General features: G+C 40.3%; 1 protein-coding gene across 3 annotated transcripts in view; it reads left to right on the top strand.

The window, feature by feature from the left end:
- Nucleotides 1-16,374, top strand: part of samd10b (sterile alpha motif domain containing 10b) — a 61,469-nt gene extending 45,095 nt beyond the window's left edge. For all 3 annotated transcript variants that reach the window (XM_026153894.2, XM_026153892.2, XM_026153893.2), the window contains exons 4-5: nt 5,805-5,945; nt 14,719-16,374. In XM_026153894.2, the coding sequence (XP_026009679.1) occupies nt 5,805-5,945; nt 14,719-14,741 (164 nt within the window). In that variant the 3' untranslated portion in view covers nt 14,742-16,374. The remainder of the gene's footprint in view (nt 1-5,804; nt 5,946-14,718) is intronic.
- Nucleotides 16,375-16,590: the final 216 nt, after the last annotated feature.

The following is a 16,590-nucleotide window of genomic DNA, read 5'->3' as shown; positions in this document are numbered from 1 at the left end:
AGCCATAAAAGGCTTAGTAAATCTCACACAAAGTTTTATTTTTAGGTTTGTGGTTCCACAGCTTAGCTTTCTCAACTGGAAACAGGTTTACACCCAAATCTCTGCAAAGGAGATTTAAAAGGCATACATGTGAGGTAACGAAAGGAGTGCAGCCTATTTTTGCAGAAGAAAGGCAAATCTGTGGAAAAAGTGCTGTGTTATCGTGTTTGAGTTCAAACAACACGCTCTCACACATTTATTTGTTAGTACTCCCACACAAATGCATGCGAGTGCTTAGATACACAAACCAAGGTAGTAACAGACATATGAGCATGTACGTGTTGACACATCCTCGTCCTTGACAGACCAGACGGTAGAGCAGTTTCTTTTTCAGAGTCTCATAGAGAACAGATTGCTGGTCTATGCTGCAGGGTCAGCCACCACTCACTTACATTTCCACACACACACACACACACACACACACACACACACACACACACACACACACACACACACACACACACACACACACACACAGTGCATTGCATACACAGGCTTCAGGGTTAACAATGCTGCCACCATCATAGCTGCCGTAGCTCTGATCTGATCATTTCTATTTATGTATTCTCTAACAGAGAGCGTGAGATAGAGGCTTCAGCTCAATTATCCCTGTGTATTCACTTCAAGATGTCCAGCTGGATTTTATTTTGGCTCTGTTATTAGCTGATGTATTTTTCTTGTGCAAATGAGAGTTGAATATGTGTTTGTGTTGTGGATGCATTCGGTCAGCATAAAAAATAACCTCAGAAAAGACTACATACAAATTCTTTGCCTTTTTTGAAGGATGCTGATTCTCATCAGCAGCCATGAAATGGATTCTGTGTTTGTAAAGGAAAATATTTCTCTGAGCTGCTCTCAACCACTGGAAAAAAGCTATACCTGAGAAAAATCAGTGTAGCTTTCATAGTTTCTCCTGCAGTTTGAGTTGTTGTGCATTTATCAGCACGTTTAATCTGTTTCTACTGTTTCTAGCAATAGTGGAGTACACAGTATTTTGTCAGTTTTCTATATAATCTATATTCTGTAGACTACATGTGCAATTTGATTACCACGTAGTAATGAGAGTCAAACTTACGATCCCATTAATGAACAGTTTCAGGAACAGTTTGAATTGAGTACTAGAGCAGTTACAGGACAACAATAAATGCTAAAATGTGCTATAGATGTGTAAATAAGCTAATGCTAGCACTAGCTAGCTTGAATAGCTTTTTTGGAGAAAATAGTGGTTAGAGACCTCAGCAGAATCCAAATTATTGTGATGGTGTGCAATAAACTTTAAATTTTTTTGCCTTTGAAACTGCTGTTTCAAAGGCAGGGACCAAGTCTGCAACTGCTGGCAGTCAACTGACATCTTCAAAGCAGATTTAGTGCATCAAGACAGCAATAAAACGGTATTAAGATGGAATCAGTCTGCTATCAGTTTACAGTTAAAGTTGGAAATTGCATGCAATCTGTTTGTGATAATGCTTTGATTAGCTGTGATAAATGACCAAAAACTGTGGTGTCTATTACAGAAATTCACATTAATTGCTTAGTCTGGCCAGAACCTCCCATATATAAAACAGAAAATAAAGACTTTCCCCCACAAATAGTGATATAGTTGCTACAGTACAGCAATTTAGCTGCAAAATAACATAGGCAACCTTGCTTTCATGTATGAATAACACCCGTCAACTATTGAGGTAAGTCTCCTATTGCAAAGAGAAGCATCGCAAACAAGTTGCACTTATAGGAGCAGGCTCTGATTGATTGCAATGTGTTGGTAAATTAGACAACAATTATTTGCAAAGCTTTGCCAATCTGTGTGGGAGTGATTATAGTTAGTCTGAGCCAGACTTTTGTTTGGAGTTTGCCTCTCTCCAGGTGACCTCTGCAATCACCTTGCAATTGAAAGTGGTCGCCCAGAGCCTGAGGGTGTTCCATGTTAAAATATAGGTGCGTGGTGGGGTACTTCCAATCAATTGTCGAATGCAAAAAGTATCAATTTTCATGGTCACAAGGAGGCTGTAGTCATATTTTTTACTCTAGTGTGCCTGAGCCATTAATAATGTGGACATGTAGATACCAAAAATGCTGAACAGTAGCCTACGTGTGAATGTTAAACAAGCCCTTGATGCACAGAATAGCCACACTCTAGAGCACACACTACTTAATTATCTGATTTACTCTTAATGGGAGTATAATTTGCAACGTGAATACTATTCTACATTCAATTAGAATAAAAACTCCAATCTGAAAACATAAACTTTGCAAAATATTTATCAAGATCATAAATCAAATGAGAAGTGGAGTCATTTTCTCAAAGTTTTCCGTACAGCAATTTTGCAGCTATTGGAGTCAGCCCCTGCAGGACAGTAGAAATACTACACGTTTAAGTAATGTCCTTCATGACTTAAATGGCTTCATCAAGCGGCAACTATACTATACTGCATGCTGCACTGCAAGTTAGAACTATGCTACCGTTCATATTAGACTAAAATAACCTCAACTCTTTTGCAAAATGAGAGGAAAACAGGGCAAATAAAACTCAAACAAGCAAAGTGTGAAAGCAAGCAAATTTCTTACTTAATGCTTTTAGAGTTGATCATGTTACATGATGTCTGTTTAAGTCAAGGATCTGAATACTTCCTCCATCAGACAGCTGTTGTTTGCAGAAGTAAATAATAGATGTGATTACACTCGATTCTAGCAGATGTGCATGTGAGTTAGTGGCAGAAAACCATTTTTGCATTGCATTAAAAAGTTGATGTGATAGATGAGATGAGTCAGACTGAGGAACAGATGAGTCACACATTCAGACCAGTTCTTTCAGTTTTGTGCACTGTCTCCTCAACATTTTGATAAGTATTTCGTAAGTACTGTACAATAGGCCAAGAGGTGTGAAGCTGATAAATTGGCACTTGCTATCCAAATCTCATGTACTGTTACTTTCTCATAACATGGCTGTATACTTCACAGACTGAAGTTTGAACACACAGAAAGCTAGACCACCTCTATATGAGGTTTTAACTAGATTGCCCCTGAAGTTGCTCCTATATTTATTTCTTATGTTAATATTCTTAGTATAATATTTTATACCAAGTATGATTAACAGATATATTCAATAGATTAGTAATATAGACAGACCACAAAGTATGTAGCCAATAAAGCAAAAGTTAAATAGTTTAAATTGTTGGTCAGTTTGATCACAGATTTAAACTAAAGGTTGCCCTTTTATAAGGAAGTCATCCCCCCCCCCCCCCCCCCCCCAATGCACACACACCTTGGATTGCTTTTCAGACTGTTTTAAGAGTCATTATTGTTCCAGCCAAGGCAGAACTGCTTCCCATTTGCCCAGAGACATTGTTAATAAGCAATTTATTTTGAAGCCAAATTGAGAGAGGCGATCTCTATTGAAACAGCTTTTGTTTTTGTGTCTCTTTTCTGCCTTTGACAGCATACTTTCCCTATCTGCAGGCAATTATTAGGAGCTGTATTAAGTCTGTCTGAGGGGAATTGATTTGAGCTCCATTCATCTGCTTTGTCTCATTTGTACACATGCACACACAGACATTCACAGAGTAAGGGCAGTAGTTTTTTTTTTTCTAGGACACACTGGTCCTGCTTTTGGCAAGCGCACATGAGAGGGCTTTTGTGGGGATTGGGTAAAGAGGCCGACGAATGTGTACGAGCAGACAGAAGTGTGTGTGTGTGTGTGTGTGTGTGTGTGTGTGTGTGTGTGTGTGTGTGTGTGTGTGTGTGTGTGTGTGTGTGTGTGTGTGTGTGTGTGTGTGTGTGTGTGTGTGTGTGTGTGTGTAAAAGAAAGAAATACTGATATACCACACAAAATAAATGGAAAATTATTGTTGTATCCTCGAGGTAGTTGTGCTCATACAAATTGGGTAATTCGACTCTGCGTGCTCGAAACAGGGAGCACCTGGACTCGGAGGAGAAGCAAATAATCTCCCTTTAAACAAAAAGTGCATAGACACACATGCACAGCAAACACTGTTATATAAAGTATCAATTGGCTTTAAAAGAGCATTTTTGCTGAGATAGTTCCTCACTGTTTTGCATTGTTCTAGTCTGAAATTGTATTTCAGTTTACCTCAAGAGGAAACATACCACACTTACACACACATACGTCCATAGTAGAGTATAAAAATAAGACTGGAACCAAAAGAGTAGCAGCTTTTATTTGTGAGAGTGTACTAAACGGCAAATGAGTCAGCTGAGTCATGCAGCCAAAAACATGGAAATCTGTCAAGATGCCCATGCTACACGAGCTGATGGAAACAAAAGGTTTCCTTTAGCTAAATATAGAGCTGTTGGACTCATTTGGAAAAATTACACAATCCCAGATCAGTGCTTTTATACTGGTTTTAGGTTAGATGAAGGGTTTTTGCTGTATAACTTATCTGAATTGCTGTGATTAAGATGTTAAAGAAGAATATGGTTTGGGGCATGTTACATTTTTCTTAACAGATGGTTTTAGAGGCACTCAGGCCGGGCCTGGGTCACAACAGACCTATTTCAGTGTAATGTAGCACACCATCAAATCTCTTCTCCAACATAGAGTCTGTGTTATAAAATATGACTACAGAGTCCTTTAAGGGTATTTATATTTTATGGGCTAAGAAAAAAGACAGAGGGCATGTGGGTCTAATTCTCTATCCATTTTCCCTCTTTTGATTTTATTTGCTTTTATTGTGTTCCCTCTTTCTCCTCTGCTTTTGCACTCGTCCTACAGATTTGCTCACTGATTACTGTGGGTACATAAAGGAAAAAATTGAGGCTCAGTGTAAGTGTGACAGCAAAAGAAACAGAAAGGAAATGTGAAAGGTGTTTACAAGCTATGAAATACACACTGGTTGTACATGCAATATATAACCTGTGTGACTTTTCTTCTCCAGAACATACTTATGATGCAGGTATAGAAAAATGAAAAAAACAAAGGTACAGAAGATATGTGCAGGGCAATGAAATGGAAATGAATAGAGTGATATAGAGAGCTGCATGAGTAATGAGTCAAATTATGATTTGGGCGTCGTACAGAGCTGCTGCAGGTATGATGGATTCCTCTTCTTTCTGCGCCTGCGAAGGACGTAGCTCTCCTACTCTCAGTAAGCTCTCTGTGTGCTGCACCTCCACACATACAAGTGTTTGATATTGTGTCTGTGTTCATGGGAGTGCGGCTTGGTTGTAAAAGCTGTTTACTGTGGGTAATGGTATGTTAAATGTGAGTGTCCCCAGGGTTAACTGCCAAACTGTAGTAAAACTTAACCATAGAAAGAGTCTGCCTGTGTGAGCCAGCCTTTTTACTGTTAGCCACCAGGTGGCTGAAGTGCTGACCAGGAAAAGAAAAAACATTTCTAATTTATGTACATAAGAATGTGCATTTCATTTGCCTTTTCTTTTTTGAGATTGGGAGAAAATTCACATTGGAAACATGTGGAACCCACAGATTTCTATCAAATGTATATTTTTCTTATTTTATTTATGTCAGCGACAACACTGCAACATTTAATAGATGCTTTATAACACTCACACACACAAAGAGATGGGTCCTGATATGTTCTTGCAGCTACATTACTGTTACATTTTATCAAATGTAAATGTAGTAGTTAAATGTGTCAGTATTTTCCCATAGGGTTATATGAAACAATATTTCATTTACAAGGGCTAAATCAAAATTTTAAGCTGATAACACTGAAATATCTATTTTATGGCTACTTTCTGAATTAGTGGAGAAAACTATCCTGACGTTTCCCTTCTGTTCCTTGCAGGACGGGCATTGCTGCGTTTAAATGGGGAGAAGTTGGAGAGGATGGGCATTGTCCAGGAGACACTAAGGCAGGAGGTCCTCCAACAGGTCCTCCAGCTGCAGGTCAGAGAAGAGGTCCGCAACCTGCAGCTCCTTAGTAGAAGTAAGATCTCAAGATTTTGTGAGCGAATAACCACGCTGCTGTGCACTTCTGTTTTGTGCCTGTAATTGTGTGCTGGTGTATTGATGTGAGAGAGGGAACAATAACAAGAGACAGGGGAAGAGCAGTTGGGCTTGGTTAAATTGGGAGGTGGCAGCGTGAGCCCATTGATGCCTGCTGTGACATACGTGGAGTTGGGCATTCAAGTGCAATTGTTTGTGGCTGTGTGGTTTTATTGAAGGGAGCCCTTGATTTGCTGCACTGCCTCTGAATGGTGACTTCGGTAAATTCTTTTATTTTCCAGCCATCAATAAACTTGCTCAGGCAGGCACTGCTGACCTGGATTCAGACGTTGATGTGGTTTGTGTCTTAAAAGGAGTGTTTTTCTTTTTATCTGCTGCGGTGATTGTTTTCTGTGCGCATTGAGGACTGGGTGGCATCAAAGGGAAACACGTGCACAGGCTCCTTTCTCTGTATGAGCACGATTATATAGTTATTTAAAGCTTCCAACATTTTCAGTACATTTTATATTCCAACTTTAGCAGAATTACCTCATCCAATAGGCCAAATGTAATGATGATAAGTGCCATAGTTTTTCTTGGTGTAAGAGTTTGTATTCAAAGCCAAATGCGGGGCACCTTCACTCAGTTTAAACACTATAATCTTCAAGATCATGACCTATATCAAGAAGCAGCAACATCCTAGCTGAGCACATACCTTGAATAAAAGGGATTCTGCAACATTTAAGGGGAATTGCAAGAAGCTTACAGCCTTAGTCGTTTCTAGATTGTTCAAGCTTAAAACAAAAAATGTCTCGAGGTTTCAGATTATCCTGAAGAACAAAGCTTTTTCTGCAAAATTCAAGAAAAAAAAATGCCCAGTCTCCCTTAACATGAGTGTTTTTGTCTAAAATTGATTATTTTGTTAAATCAGGCTGAGCAGTGAAGTTGTTTTTGTCATCAAGTGATCATCATCAACTGATGGCACAAGGGCTCTTATAATCACCAGTTAGATACAAACAAGTAAATGAAACACTCCTTGTACTTTGACAAGCTCTCCACTTTCAGTATCTGATCATGCATGCTGCTGAAGTTACTGTTTGGTTTTCTGCATATTCCTACTTGCTGCAGACCACTTTGGGGTAAGTGTGGGGAAAATATGTTTATGTGAATTTTAATTTTTCAGTGGCCCATACATAAAGCTGTGTACAGAGCCAGAGAGACGGAAGAGCTACACATCTGGGGCTACAGCACGAAGCTGTACAAAAATCCTGCATGGTTGTGCACTGTTGTCAAGGCATGGACAAGTTTGCCAGTTAAACATCTACAACAAACTAACAACAATAAAGATAAATCATCTTCAGTTTGAGATATAGGGAAGCAGTGAAGAGAGTTTATGTGGTTTAAAATATTATCATGTGATAGTTTGAATTTACATTCAGTAATGAAAACACTGGAGTTGTAGTTCTCTATTAATAAAAATGAATTCTTTAGAGCTTAGAAGCAAAGGTTGTGCCTGAAAGAGCAATAATGTAGATATATTCGGGGTGAGGGGTTGGGGTTGCAGAAAATGTTTGAGAGTTGCTGAATTAAGAATTGTAATTGGTATAAAACCCCTACAGTAATTAATGAATAACAAGAAACCGCACACAGGACTGAATTGGGTGACTACTAAAGACTAAATTCTAATTTGTTTCAGTAAAAGGCGCTGCACTTTCTTTGAAGTGGTAATTATACAAAATCAGTCTCAGATTAGCACTCAGTACTGTTTGACACGGATGGACCACTCCCTCTCATCTTTTTGCCTCATTCACTTCACTTACAGATAAAGAATGTAAAAGTGCATTTGATGGCATGCGTGCCAACCAAGCATGCTGTATTAAATTAAGCTGAATTAAACTGAGACATGTGATGCAACTTACTGGTAGGCAGAATTGCTTTTGGAAACTTCTATTAACTGGAAAATGCATTGCAATGCAAATGTAATTTCCCAGTTCAGCAGCCTCTGACTTTAAGCTATAAGGCCAAGCTAATTTGGTGCACTCATAAAACACCTGAGTTTCACAGGGTTGCAGGGTATTCAAAGGTGATAAAGGCAGGTCGAGGTGTGAACCCTTGGAAGAAGTGATAATGGGGATGTTTCAGTGGCTGAAATGAAATGAGAAGTGTTATGAGGTGGTGTGATGTGATGAGGTGCTGATGAGGTGCTGATCTCAGGAAAAGATGAAGGTCTGGACTGAAACTGGTTTAGTGTAAGATAACAATCTTGTCATTTTCTAAAAAACAAGTTAATGTTGCAATCAACTTCATGTAACCAGTGTCAAAGTCATCCACAATTTTATTGTCAGAACTTCTCAGAAGTAGAGGAGGAAGAGACACAGCTGTTTTCTAGCCTAAAGTCAAACGTCGCAGTTTGTCAGTGCCTCAGCCAACTTGTATCTTAACCATTCCAGTAACATGGCTGTAGAAATAAGACACCAATGGCTGTCACTTACCTGACCATTTTCATCCAAACCACTGATCCCACTGCTTTTGTATGATTTTGGTGTGCCTGTAGCTCAGGTGGTAGAGCATGTCACCTACAAATCAGAAGACTGGTCATTCGATCGTGGGGCTGCTCCAGTCTGCATGCCAAAAATCCTCGGGCAAGACACTAACCAGGTTGCTCTCCAATGCATCCATCAGAGTGTGAATGTTAGACACAAAGTGCTTGTATGAATGAGTGTGACTAGGTGAATGAGGCATGTTGTTTAAAGCATTTTGAGTGTTCAGGTAGAGTAGAGAGGCACTACATAAGAACCAGTCCATTTACCATTTGCCATAAAGCTTCATAGAGACATTTATGGCCCGCAGATTATCCTCTTATTTCCAAAAGTTCCAAAACTCTTCCTTTATCCCTACCAAAAAAATATATATTTCAATTTTTTAGTAAAATATATTTCTGATGGAATTAAGTTTCTGTGGATCAGTCACCAGGTGGGGCTGGGTTAAGACGGAAAAAATATGCTGATGTGAGGAGAAAAGGGAATGAGGCTGACGTTTTGGCTTGTGAGTCAGATGTGGAGAAGGATGCTGATGGTGAAACGGAAGATGGAGAGAAAGAAAGAAAGAAGCAGACTCACTCAGTGGTTAATGCATATTAGGATTTAGACTTGTTCATCTTTGCTCACTCCACACACACTTCTAACTATTCTCCCTGAATGATTCGCCCAATACACTTTCAATTCTGGGGTGATTTAGCAGAGCCGTCATACCAGCTGTCAGGTCTGATTCATCTCCAGTGGATTTACCAAAAATTAAATATTGATCTCACAATAACTTTAAAAAAAAAGGGGGGGGGGTGAAAATACAGATGCAGCAGTAAAGCTGAATCTGATGGGAGCTTGTCTCTGATCTGAGCCGCGATAGCACACTTTAACGCAACCCTTACAAGGCCCTCACATTATTGATGTCAGGATTGTAGAAGGCTCTGTTCAGTAATTCTTAAGCTTTTACAAGCAGTGCAGACTTTCTCTGTCTCTCTCCAATTCATTAAAAAAGCTGAAACAGAGCTGTGATACAAAATTAAAGGGACAAATTATAGAAAAGAGCACCTAAACACCTGGAGGGTATGATTTGAATATGGAGAGGTGAAAAAGACAAGACTAGTGTGCCATAAAAAGGAGGACAGAGAGCTGAGACTGGAGGTGAAGTGTTTAACAGAGAAAAATACTGGAACTGAAATGAACAGATCACAGAGATAAAGAAATGAGACAGGTGAAGAGGTTAATAAAGGGACATTGATACTTGATCTGATTTCACTTTTATTCTCTGACTACGGGGCCCTACTTTTCTGCTTCTTGTTAATCTGCGTAAAGCAGGCTCAGTTGCTTAAAGCAATGTAATAACATTTCACACTCAGCCAAGAATGAGATTACTTTGGCTGCAAATTATGGTTGAAAATGCTCTTCTGCATGCGATACCCAGTGAAAAACAAAACTCTTGTCTGTGGATAAAAGGGAAGTTTGTCTGTTATTTGATGTCCATAAAAATTGTGGAAAGATTTTTTTTAAGATGTTCCCCATCTGTAAATTTTGATTATTAAATTAAAACATTTCATGATATTTCCATGCCCTGAGAAAATAGCAAAATAAAACTCGAGGTGCAGAAATGTAAAAATAGACTAAAACACTAGATGGGATGGTTGGAGGGGGATGTTTTGGCCTCCACTGCACCAGCTGCGAATGTTCATTTTTAAGATGTCAAGTCACCCAACTTCATGAAAGCCCGTGACTAAACTGCTACTCTGCCCTTTAAAGGTTGGCTGTGGTGACTTCGATGGTTAGGTATTTTTAGTTTCTGTAATAGCAGCCCTTCCTGTGAGCCTCGGAAGAACACATAATCTCTTAAAGTCCTCACAAGCCTTTTCTTTCCTCCCTAAACTCCTGATATTCACTTCTAAAGACTTTGCTAGATTTTTCTCATTGGCTTCTTTTTTCTTTCCTTCTACCATATAAAACATGAATGGAAACAACATAAATAAAACTGATGTTTTAGAAAACACACAGTTCATTTTCAGTCATTGCTGCAGATCCATGTAATGGATCTTGTCTTACTTACTGACCACTCAAAGCACTTTACAACTCACCTGCCTCACAGCCATAATCGATTAAGAATCACCAATTAACCTATAATTCGGGTCTTTTGATTCTAGGCTGAAGGCGGTGTACCTTGAAGAAATCTATCCTAATCAGAGAGAAAGCAAGAAAAGTCCACAAAGAAAGGCCCAAGCAGGGCAAGAGATTCAAACTAGGAACCTTAAGCAGCCTATCACTGTGCTTTAAAAATACATAACTTGTTTGGGACACTAAAAAGCCCAAGGTAAACTCTTAAGGCATACATATATATTCATGTTTGAGAAAAAAAGAACCCATCCACCCATCCATCCATCTTCATCCGCTTTGTCCGAGGCCGGGTCGCGGGGGCAGCAGCCTAAGCAAAGAGGCCCAGACCTCCCTCTCCCCAGCCACCTCCTCCAGCTTATCCGGGGGAATACCAAGGCGTTCCCAGGCCAGCCGAGAGATATAATCTCTCCAGCGTGTCCTGGGTCTGCCCCGGGGCCTCCTCCCGGTGGGACATGCCTGGAACACCTCACCCAGGAGGCGCCCAGGGGGCATCCTTGTCAGATGCCCGAACCACCTCAGCTGGCTCCTTTCGATGTGGAGCAGCAGCTGCTCTACTCTGAGCCCCTCCCGGATGGCCGAACTTCTCACCCTATCTCTAAGGGAGAGGTCAGCCACCCTTCGGAGGAAGCTCATTTCTGCCGCTTGTATCCGCGATCTCGTTCTTTCGGTCACTACCCACAGCTCGTGGCCATAGGTGAGGGTAGGGACGTAGATCGACCGGTAAATTGAGAGCTTCGCTTTTACACTCAGCTCCCTCTTCACCACGACGGACCGGTGCAGCGTCTGCATTACTGCAGCTGCAGCCCCAATCCGTCTGTCGATCTCCGGCTCCCTTCTCCCATCACTCGCGAACAAGACCCCGAGATACTTGAACTCCTCCACTTGGGGCAGGAACTCATCCCCGACCCGGAGTGGGCACTCCACCCTTTTCCGGCTGAGAAAAAAAGAACCCTACATTAATTGGCATGTTTTCAGTTATTCTTTTGATATATGGGCATTTTTGATAACATGACATGAAATTTTTTGCTTTGCAATAGCTCATTTTGCCTCCTTCACCTAATAAGATGTGTTCATGCAGTCCAAGAGTCTTGTTGCTTCTGGTTCCCCTCCAGTGCTCTTTTGAAATTGGCCAAGTTTCTCTCAGAGGGGATGTTTGGTTTCCAAGTGCCTCTTTGCCTTATTTGGCACCATGTTCATATTAGACGACTTCTCCTGACAGATGACACGCTGAGGCTGAGGGCTGTTGACATCCGCGGTCTAGCAGAAGTCATAAGAAAGGGGGATTTTAAGATCATTCCTGATAGCTTCTTCTCCCTGTTTTCAGGGGGTCTGTGGTCACATTGTTGGTAGATGTGTTTGGTTCATGCAAGAAAATGATTCATGTTCCCCTATCTGAAATCTTGTTACGCTCTTTGCTAAACCAGGGTTTAATGTGTTACGCTATGATAATTCCTACCCTCCAGAAACAACATGAAATGACTTAGTTCAGTTTCACAGAAACCTCTTAAAAAACAGGGAATAGAATTTGCATCTGAATTGGAAAAAGGGGGCCTACAGCTATCAGATATTGGATATGTTTTATTTCGTTTTACGGCATGTAAATAATAGTCAAGTAATTGTCAGTGATGAGTAATGATCAGTCAAATGAACAATAAGGGAATTGATAGTAATCTTTTGCATATAAAATACCAATCATCTATCTAACCCATCCAACCATACAGAGGCTGATTCCAGTGAGATAAATGTGTTATGATAGTCAGGGTCCATTTCATGGTTAAAAACAAAGTCCAGCTCACAATGATGTGACTCTTGGAGCATAACCCACCTCACTCCTTTACATATTGTTTAATATTAGACTGAAAAACTTTTGGAATTCACTGTTATAAACTTTTTATCCACTTTTTAAGTCTGCAGACAGTAAGCGTTTGAAATGCAAAACATTTGAAAGAATGTAGATTTACATCCCAGCATCAAAGCTAAATGCAAATTTATACATGAGCGCATCCGTCCTGGCAGTACTATGCAGCATACAGTACTGCTCTTCATGTATACAACCCTGCTACTGTTGGGAATGGTGCGGTGCCTTATCTTTTTTTGTGTGTGTGGATCTTTTATTTGTACTTTTACACACTACATTTCAAGTGTTCTCGGTAGAATTGGTTGCTTTACTTTAGTCAGCAAGTGAAAGGTAAGGTTGATGTCTTTCAAAGCCCAGAGCCACAGCTCTCTTAGGGCAACGTAAACCATGCAGGGGTTGTAACATCTTGAATGCTTTGGGAGAGAGGATTCACATCAGAGCCCAGTGGGAGATCCACCTTCCCTCTTCCTCTTAGCCACTGGTTGCGAATAATATCTTTATAACATACTGTCAGAACACCCCCCCCCCCCCCCCCCCACCTTCTTCTTCAACATATCAATTTTTCATCAGTCATTCTGTGCATTTGTATGCAGCCATCTGCCATATTTTAGACTCTTTCCAGTAATTATCTAAAACTGATGAAGTTGCAATTAACCTCTACAAAACACCAGACACCACCCACCCCCAAATGCAAAAAGAAACCCTGTCAATAGCACTTTGGCTGCCTTACGAGACTGCCTTGGTAACCTTTTTGCTCTGAATCGATTCTGTGTGTTGCCCATCCTTGCACAGCTTTACTCGGAGCTCCCTATGGTGCCCGCCAGCTGAATTAGAATATGAATGAAACTCTGAGTGTGACAGACAGAGAAGAAGGAGGAACATGTCATTTCTCCTCAGAACAAATTTTGCTCAGTTGCGTTTCACCCCCATCCCTCCCGTCTTCCCACCCACCTCCCCTCCTCTGCTTCATCTAGGCTCTGACGACTCCATAGGGAGCTCATTTAAAAGAATTTCTATCACAGAAACTGTTTTCTCTTTGTCTGTGCAAGCCTCAAGTCATATCAGCGCCTCTCTGTCCTGTCTGCTTTTCCATTCTGTCCCTCTGTTGTTTCCTGGTCGAGGTTTACTACGGTTCTACGTTACATCTGTCTGTGTTGGCTGCAAATCTACAGACAGGTATTGTCTCTTCCTTGGCAATCAGAAAAGGAGGGCTTGGAGCTGAAATGCCAACAGTCTGGGAAAGAAAAGTCTGCCGTTCTGCTGACACTGGTGTCATTTTAGGATGCAACAAACTGGCTAGTTGTCAGGGAAACCACCTGGTTGAATCTGTTGTTTGAAAAGACCCAAGAATAGATAATTAGAGAAAAAAAAAAGGTTTGCTAATTAAATCCCTTTTTTGTAAAGCTTTGTAGCCTTTTCTACCTCCAATTATTAATAATTTATTCATCTCCATTTTATTGTCTTTTTCACTACTTAGTACCATTATTCTACTTCTTAGTCAGTCTGCCAGTGCTTGTCCAAATGACTGTTTGTTTTGGAGACTGTTGCTCTGTGACTGAGTGCAGAGTATTACATCAACAGAGATTAATCACAAAAGTTTCACACTAGTGTAAATGTGGTTGTATATTGTACTCGGAACAACAAGCATGAATTTTATTCTGTTGTTCGGTGGTTGTCTTTTTCCCCCACTTCTTTAGTTGAACCTATGAAAAATGCAAACAACAACACAGTTTGATAGCCATGAAATAGTAGTTTTACACCAACATGGTGATTCCCAAAGAGGTATTAGTCAAGTTTAGAGCATGCTGTATCTCTATACGTTGTGCAGTCCCCCCCCAAGAAAAAAAAAAAACCTGAGGAGACTGAACCAGGCCTGAAGACTATCCACTGCCGATGAATAGTATCTTGGGGGGGGGGGGGATCTGACACAGGATTATAGAGATGTGTCTGGTCCTTCCATTTATCCATCTACAGTTCACCAAAACCACAATGAAAGGTTGCTGACAATAAGGCATCCTTACTGAGACAAATGCTTGGATATTAGAGAGACTCTTAGATACATCTGTGCTCTCAGGACAGCACAGACTTGCACTGAGTGCATACAGAACAAGCATACCAAGAGAGAAATGTGTATTAACTATTTACTGAGGTCACAAAGGAGTATGATGTAAGAACAAACTAGTGCTGCACTTTCAACCTCTTTTGCATGTGAATCCTATTTATGTATTCCCCTCTCTTCTCTCCCCTCTCTGCAGCCTCCTTTGGAAATTTCTCTTAGCTCATCCCTGGATCCATTTAGTGGCCCTTTCCCTCATCCCTTGTCACAATACGTCTCTAGGAGCCATGGAAGAGCTGCTGTCTTCAAATATGTGAGCGGAGAATCAACGAGTGAAAGGGGAGAGGACGAGCCTATAGACTACATGCCAACCAGTCTGGAGGATTCTCATTCAACACGGCCAATCGGGTTTACAGACACTGAGACAGAGACAAAAACCCCGCTCTAGGCAGGGTTACCCCCTGTAACATACGATAAGATGATAAGATGAAAAGATGAAAGATTAACAATCTTTGTGATGATGTTTGCCTGGCGCGGGTATATCTTCGGTCATAGCAAATCTCCTTTTGGTTTCCTTTCTCAGCTGGAATGCACTGATTGAGTCATTTCAGCAGTAGCTATTGAAATTATATGTATTTGACATAAGTAGCGGTTATTGAATGAATTATTTTTTGACATGGTTTCACTTAGTTTGTAATAAGCATTTGGCCCAGTGGCAAAGGAAATGTGGATGTAACCATAGATTTATAGGCAGAGCTACAATTTAGACAATGGAACCTTACATTTAATCTTTATCTCCCTGTAAAGTAACAACCATGAGCGTATTCAAAGGTAATTAGAGCTTTTGTTAAAAGCATTTGACTAATGCCAGTTTAATCAACCCCTCACCCACGTGTCACACTGCATTTTCCTCTCAGGACATCGGTGTCAGAATTTGCAGGCTTGGAAGATGAACATTAACACTTCAGGCTGAATGTCATTCCCACAATAAAATTTTTGTATTGTGACTAATCTGCAGTATTTCAGTGAGAATTTAGAAATATATATTATAGGGTGTGAGCATTGTAGAGTAACATACACTTTAATGTGTGTATACTGTAACAGTTCTTTGGTCTTTTATTAATGAAATGGATCCAAGGGGCTCACAGAGTTAATGAGATTATAATTGCTTGATAAAGCAATAATGCTAGTGCTAAAAGGTGAAGAAGATGCACATCTGTAGAGATGGGATGCACCGTGTGAGTGTCTGCTGACGGAAATAAACACCTTGCCCTCTACAGTGGCAGTACTTGCAAGCCTTGTAGTTTCAGTCCTTTGTCTGTGATCATGTATACTGTATGTCACCTCTTACACACAGATACAACAAGAAGGATGGGTCTCCGTTTGTGTTCCATCTTGTTTCTCTCCCTGATGTGACGCTGTACTGTCAAATGGTCAGAAAACAAGATACGGTTGAGATTCCCACTGTGAACGAAACCAGCACCTTTGATGTCCTTCTAGGCAACAGCAGACAGCGACGATGACAATGATGCTCAAGACGGATGACTAAATCAGTGAAATGAAACGTTAAAAAAAAACAAAAAAACACACAACTTCCAAAACATCTGCACCAACCATCTTCCAACTGTCCTTTTACAAGGACGCTTTGAGTAATGTGAGATATCGACTGTTAAATGGGAAGAAAACACACTTTTATTTTTAGATGAAAAAATGTACTGTAAATACTGGTTTACATTGACTGATGATTTATGACCTGCAAAAGGAGAAAATGTTTCTCTGTTTTACAGATTCAACAGTGGAATGGAAAATGATGAAAGCTGTCATCATGTTTTTTGAATAAACTAACTGAGATGAATTGTTAGTTGAGTTTTTAATCGGCAGCCTTTGAAATGCATGTATTTGACAGTAAAATAACAATGGGGGGGGGGCACAACAAATGACGCTAAAAAGAGGAGACAAGACAAAGGAAGGCATAAAAGAAAGAATGGAAAAGAAACAAAAAAAAAACAAGCCCCAGAACATAATCACACTTCAGCCTGATATACACCGCCAAAACCTATGAATCAGCCCT

Source organism: Astatotilapia calliptera, chromosome 20 (assembly GCF_964374335.1).
Source record: "Astatotilapia calliptera chromosome 20, fAstCal68.1, whole genome shotgun sequence".
Lineage (NCBI taxonomy): Eukaryota > Metazoa > Chordata > Actinopteri > Cichliformes > Cichlidae > Astatotilapia > Astatotilapia calliptera.
The sequence above is the reverse complement of the archived record's forward strand: the minus strand, read 5'-3'. Positions and strand labels throughout refer to the sequence as shown.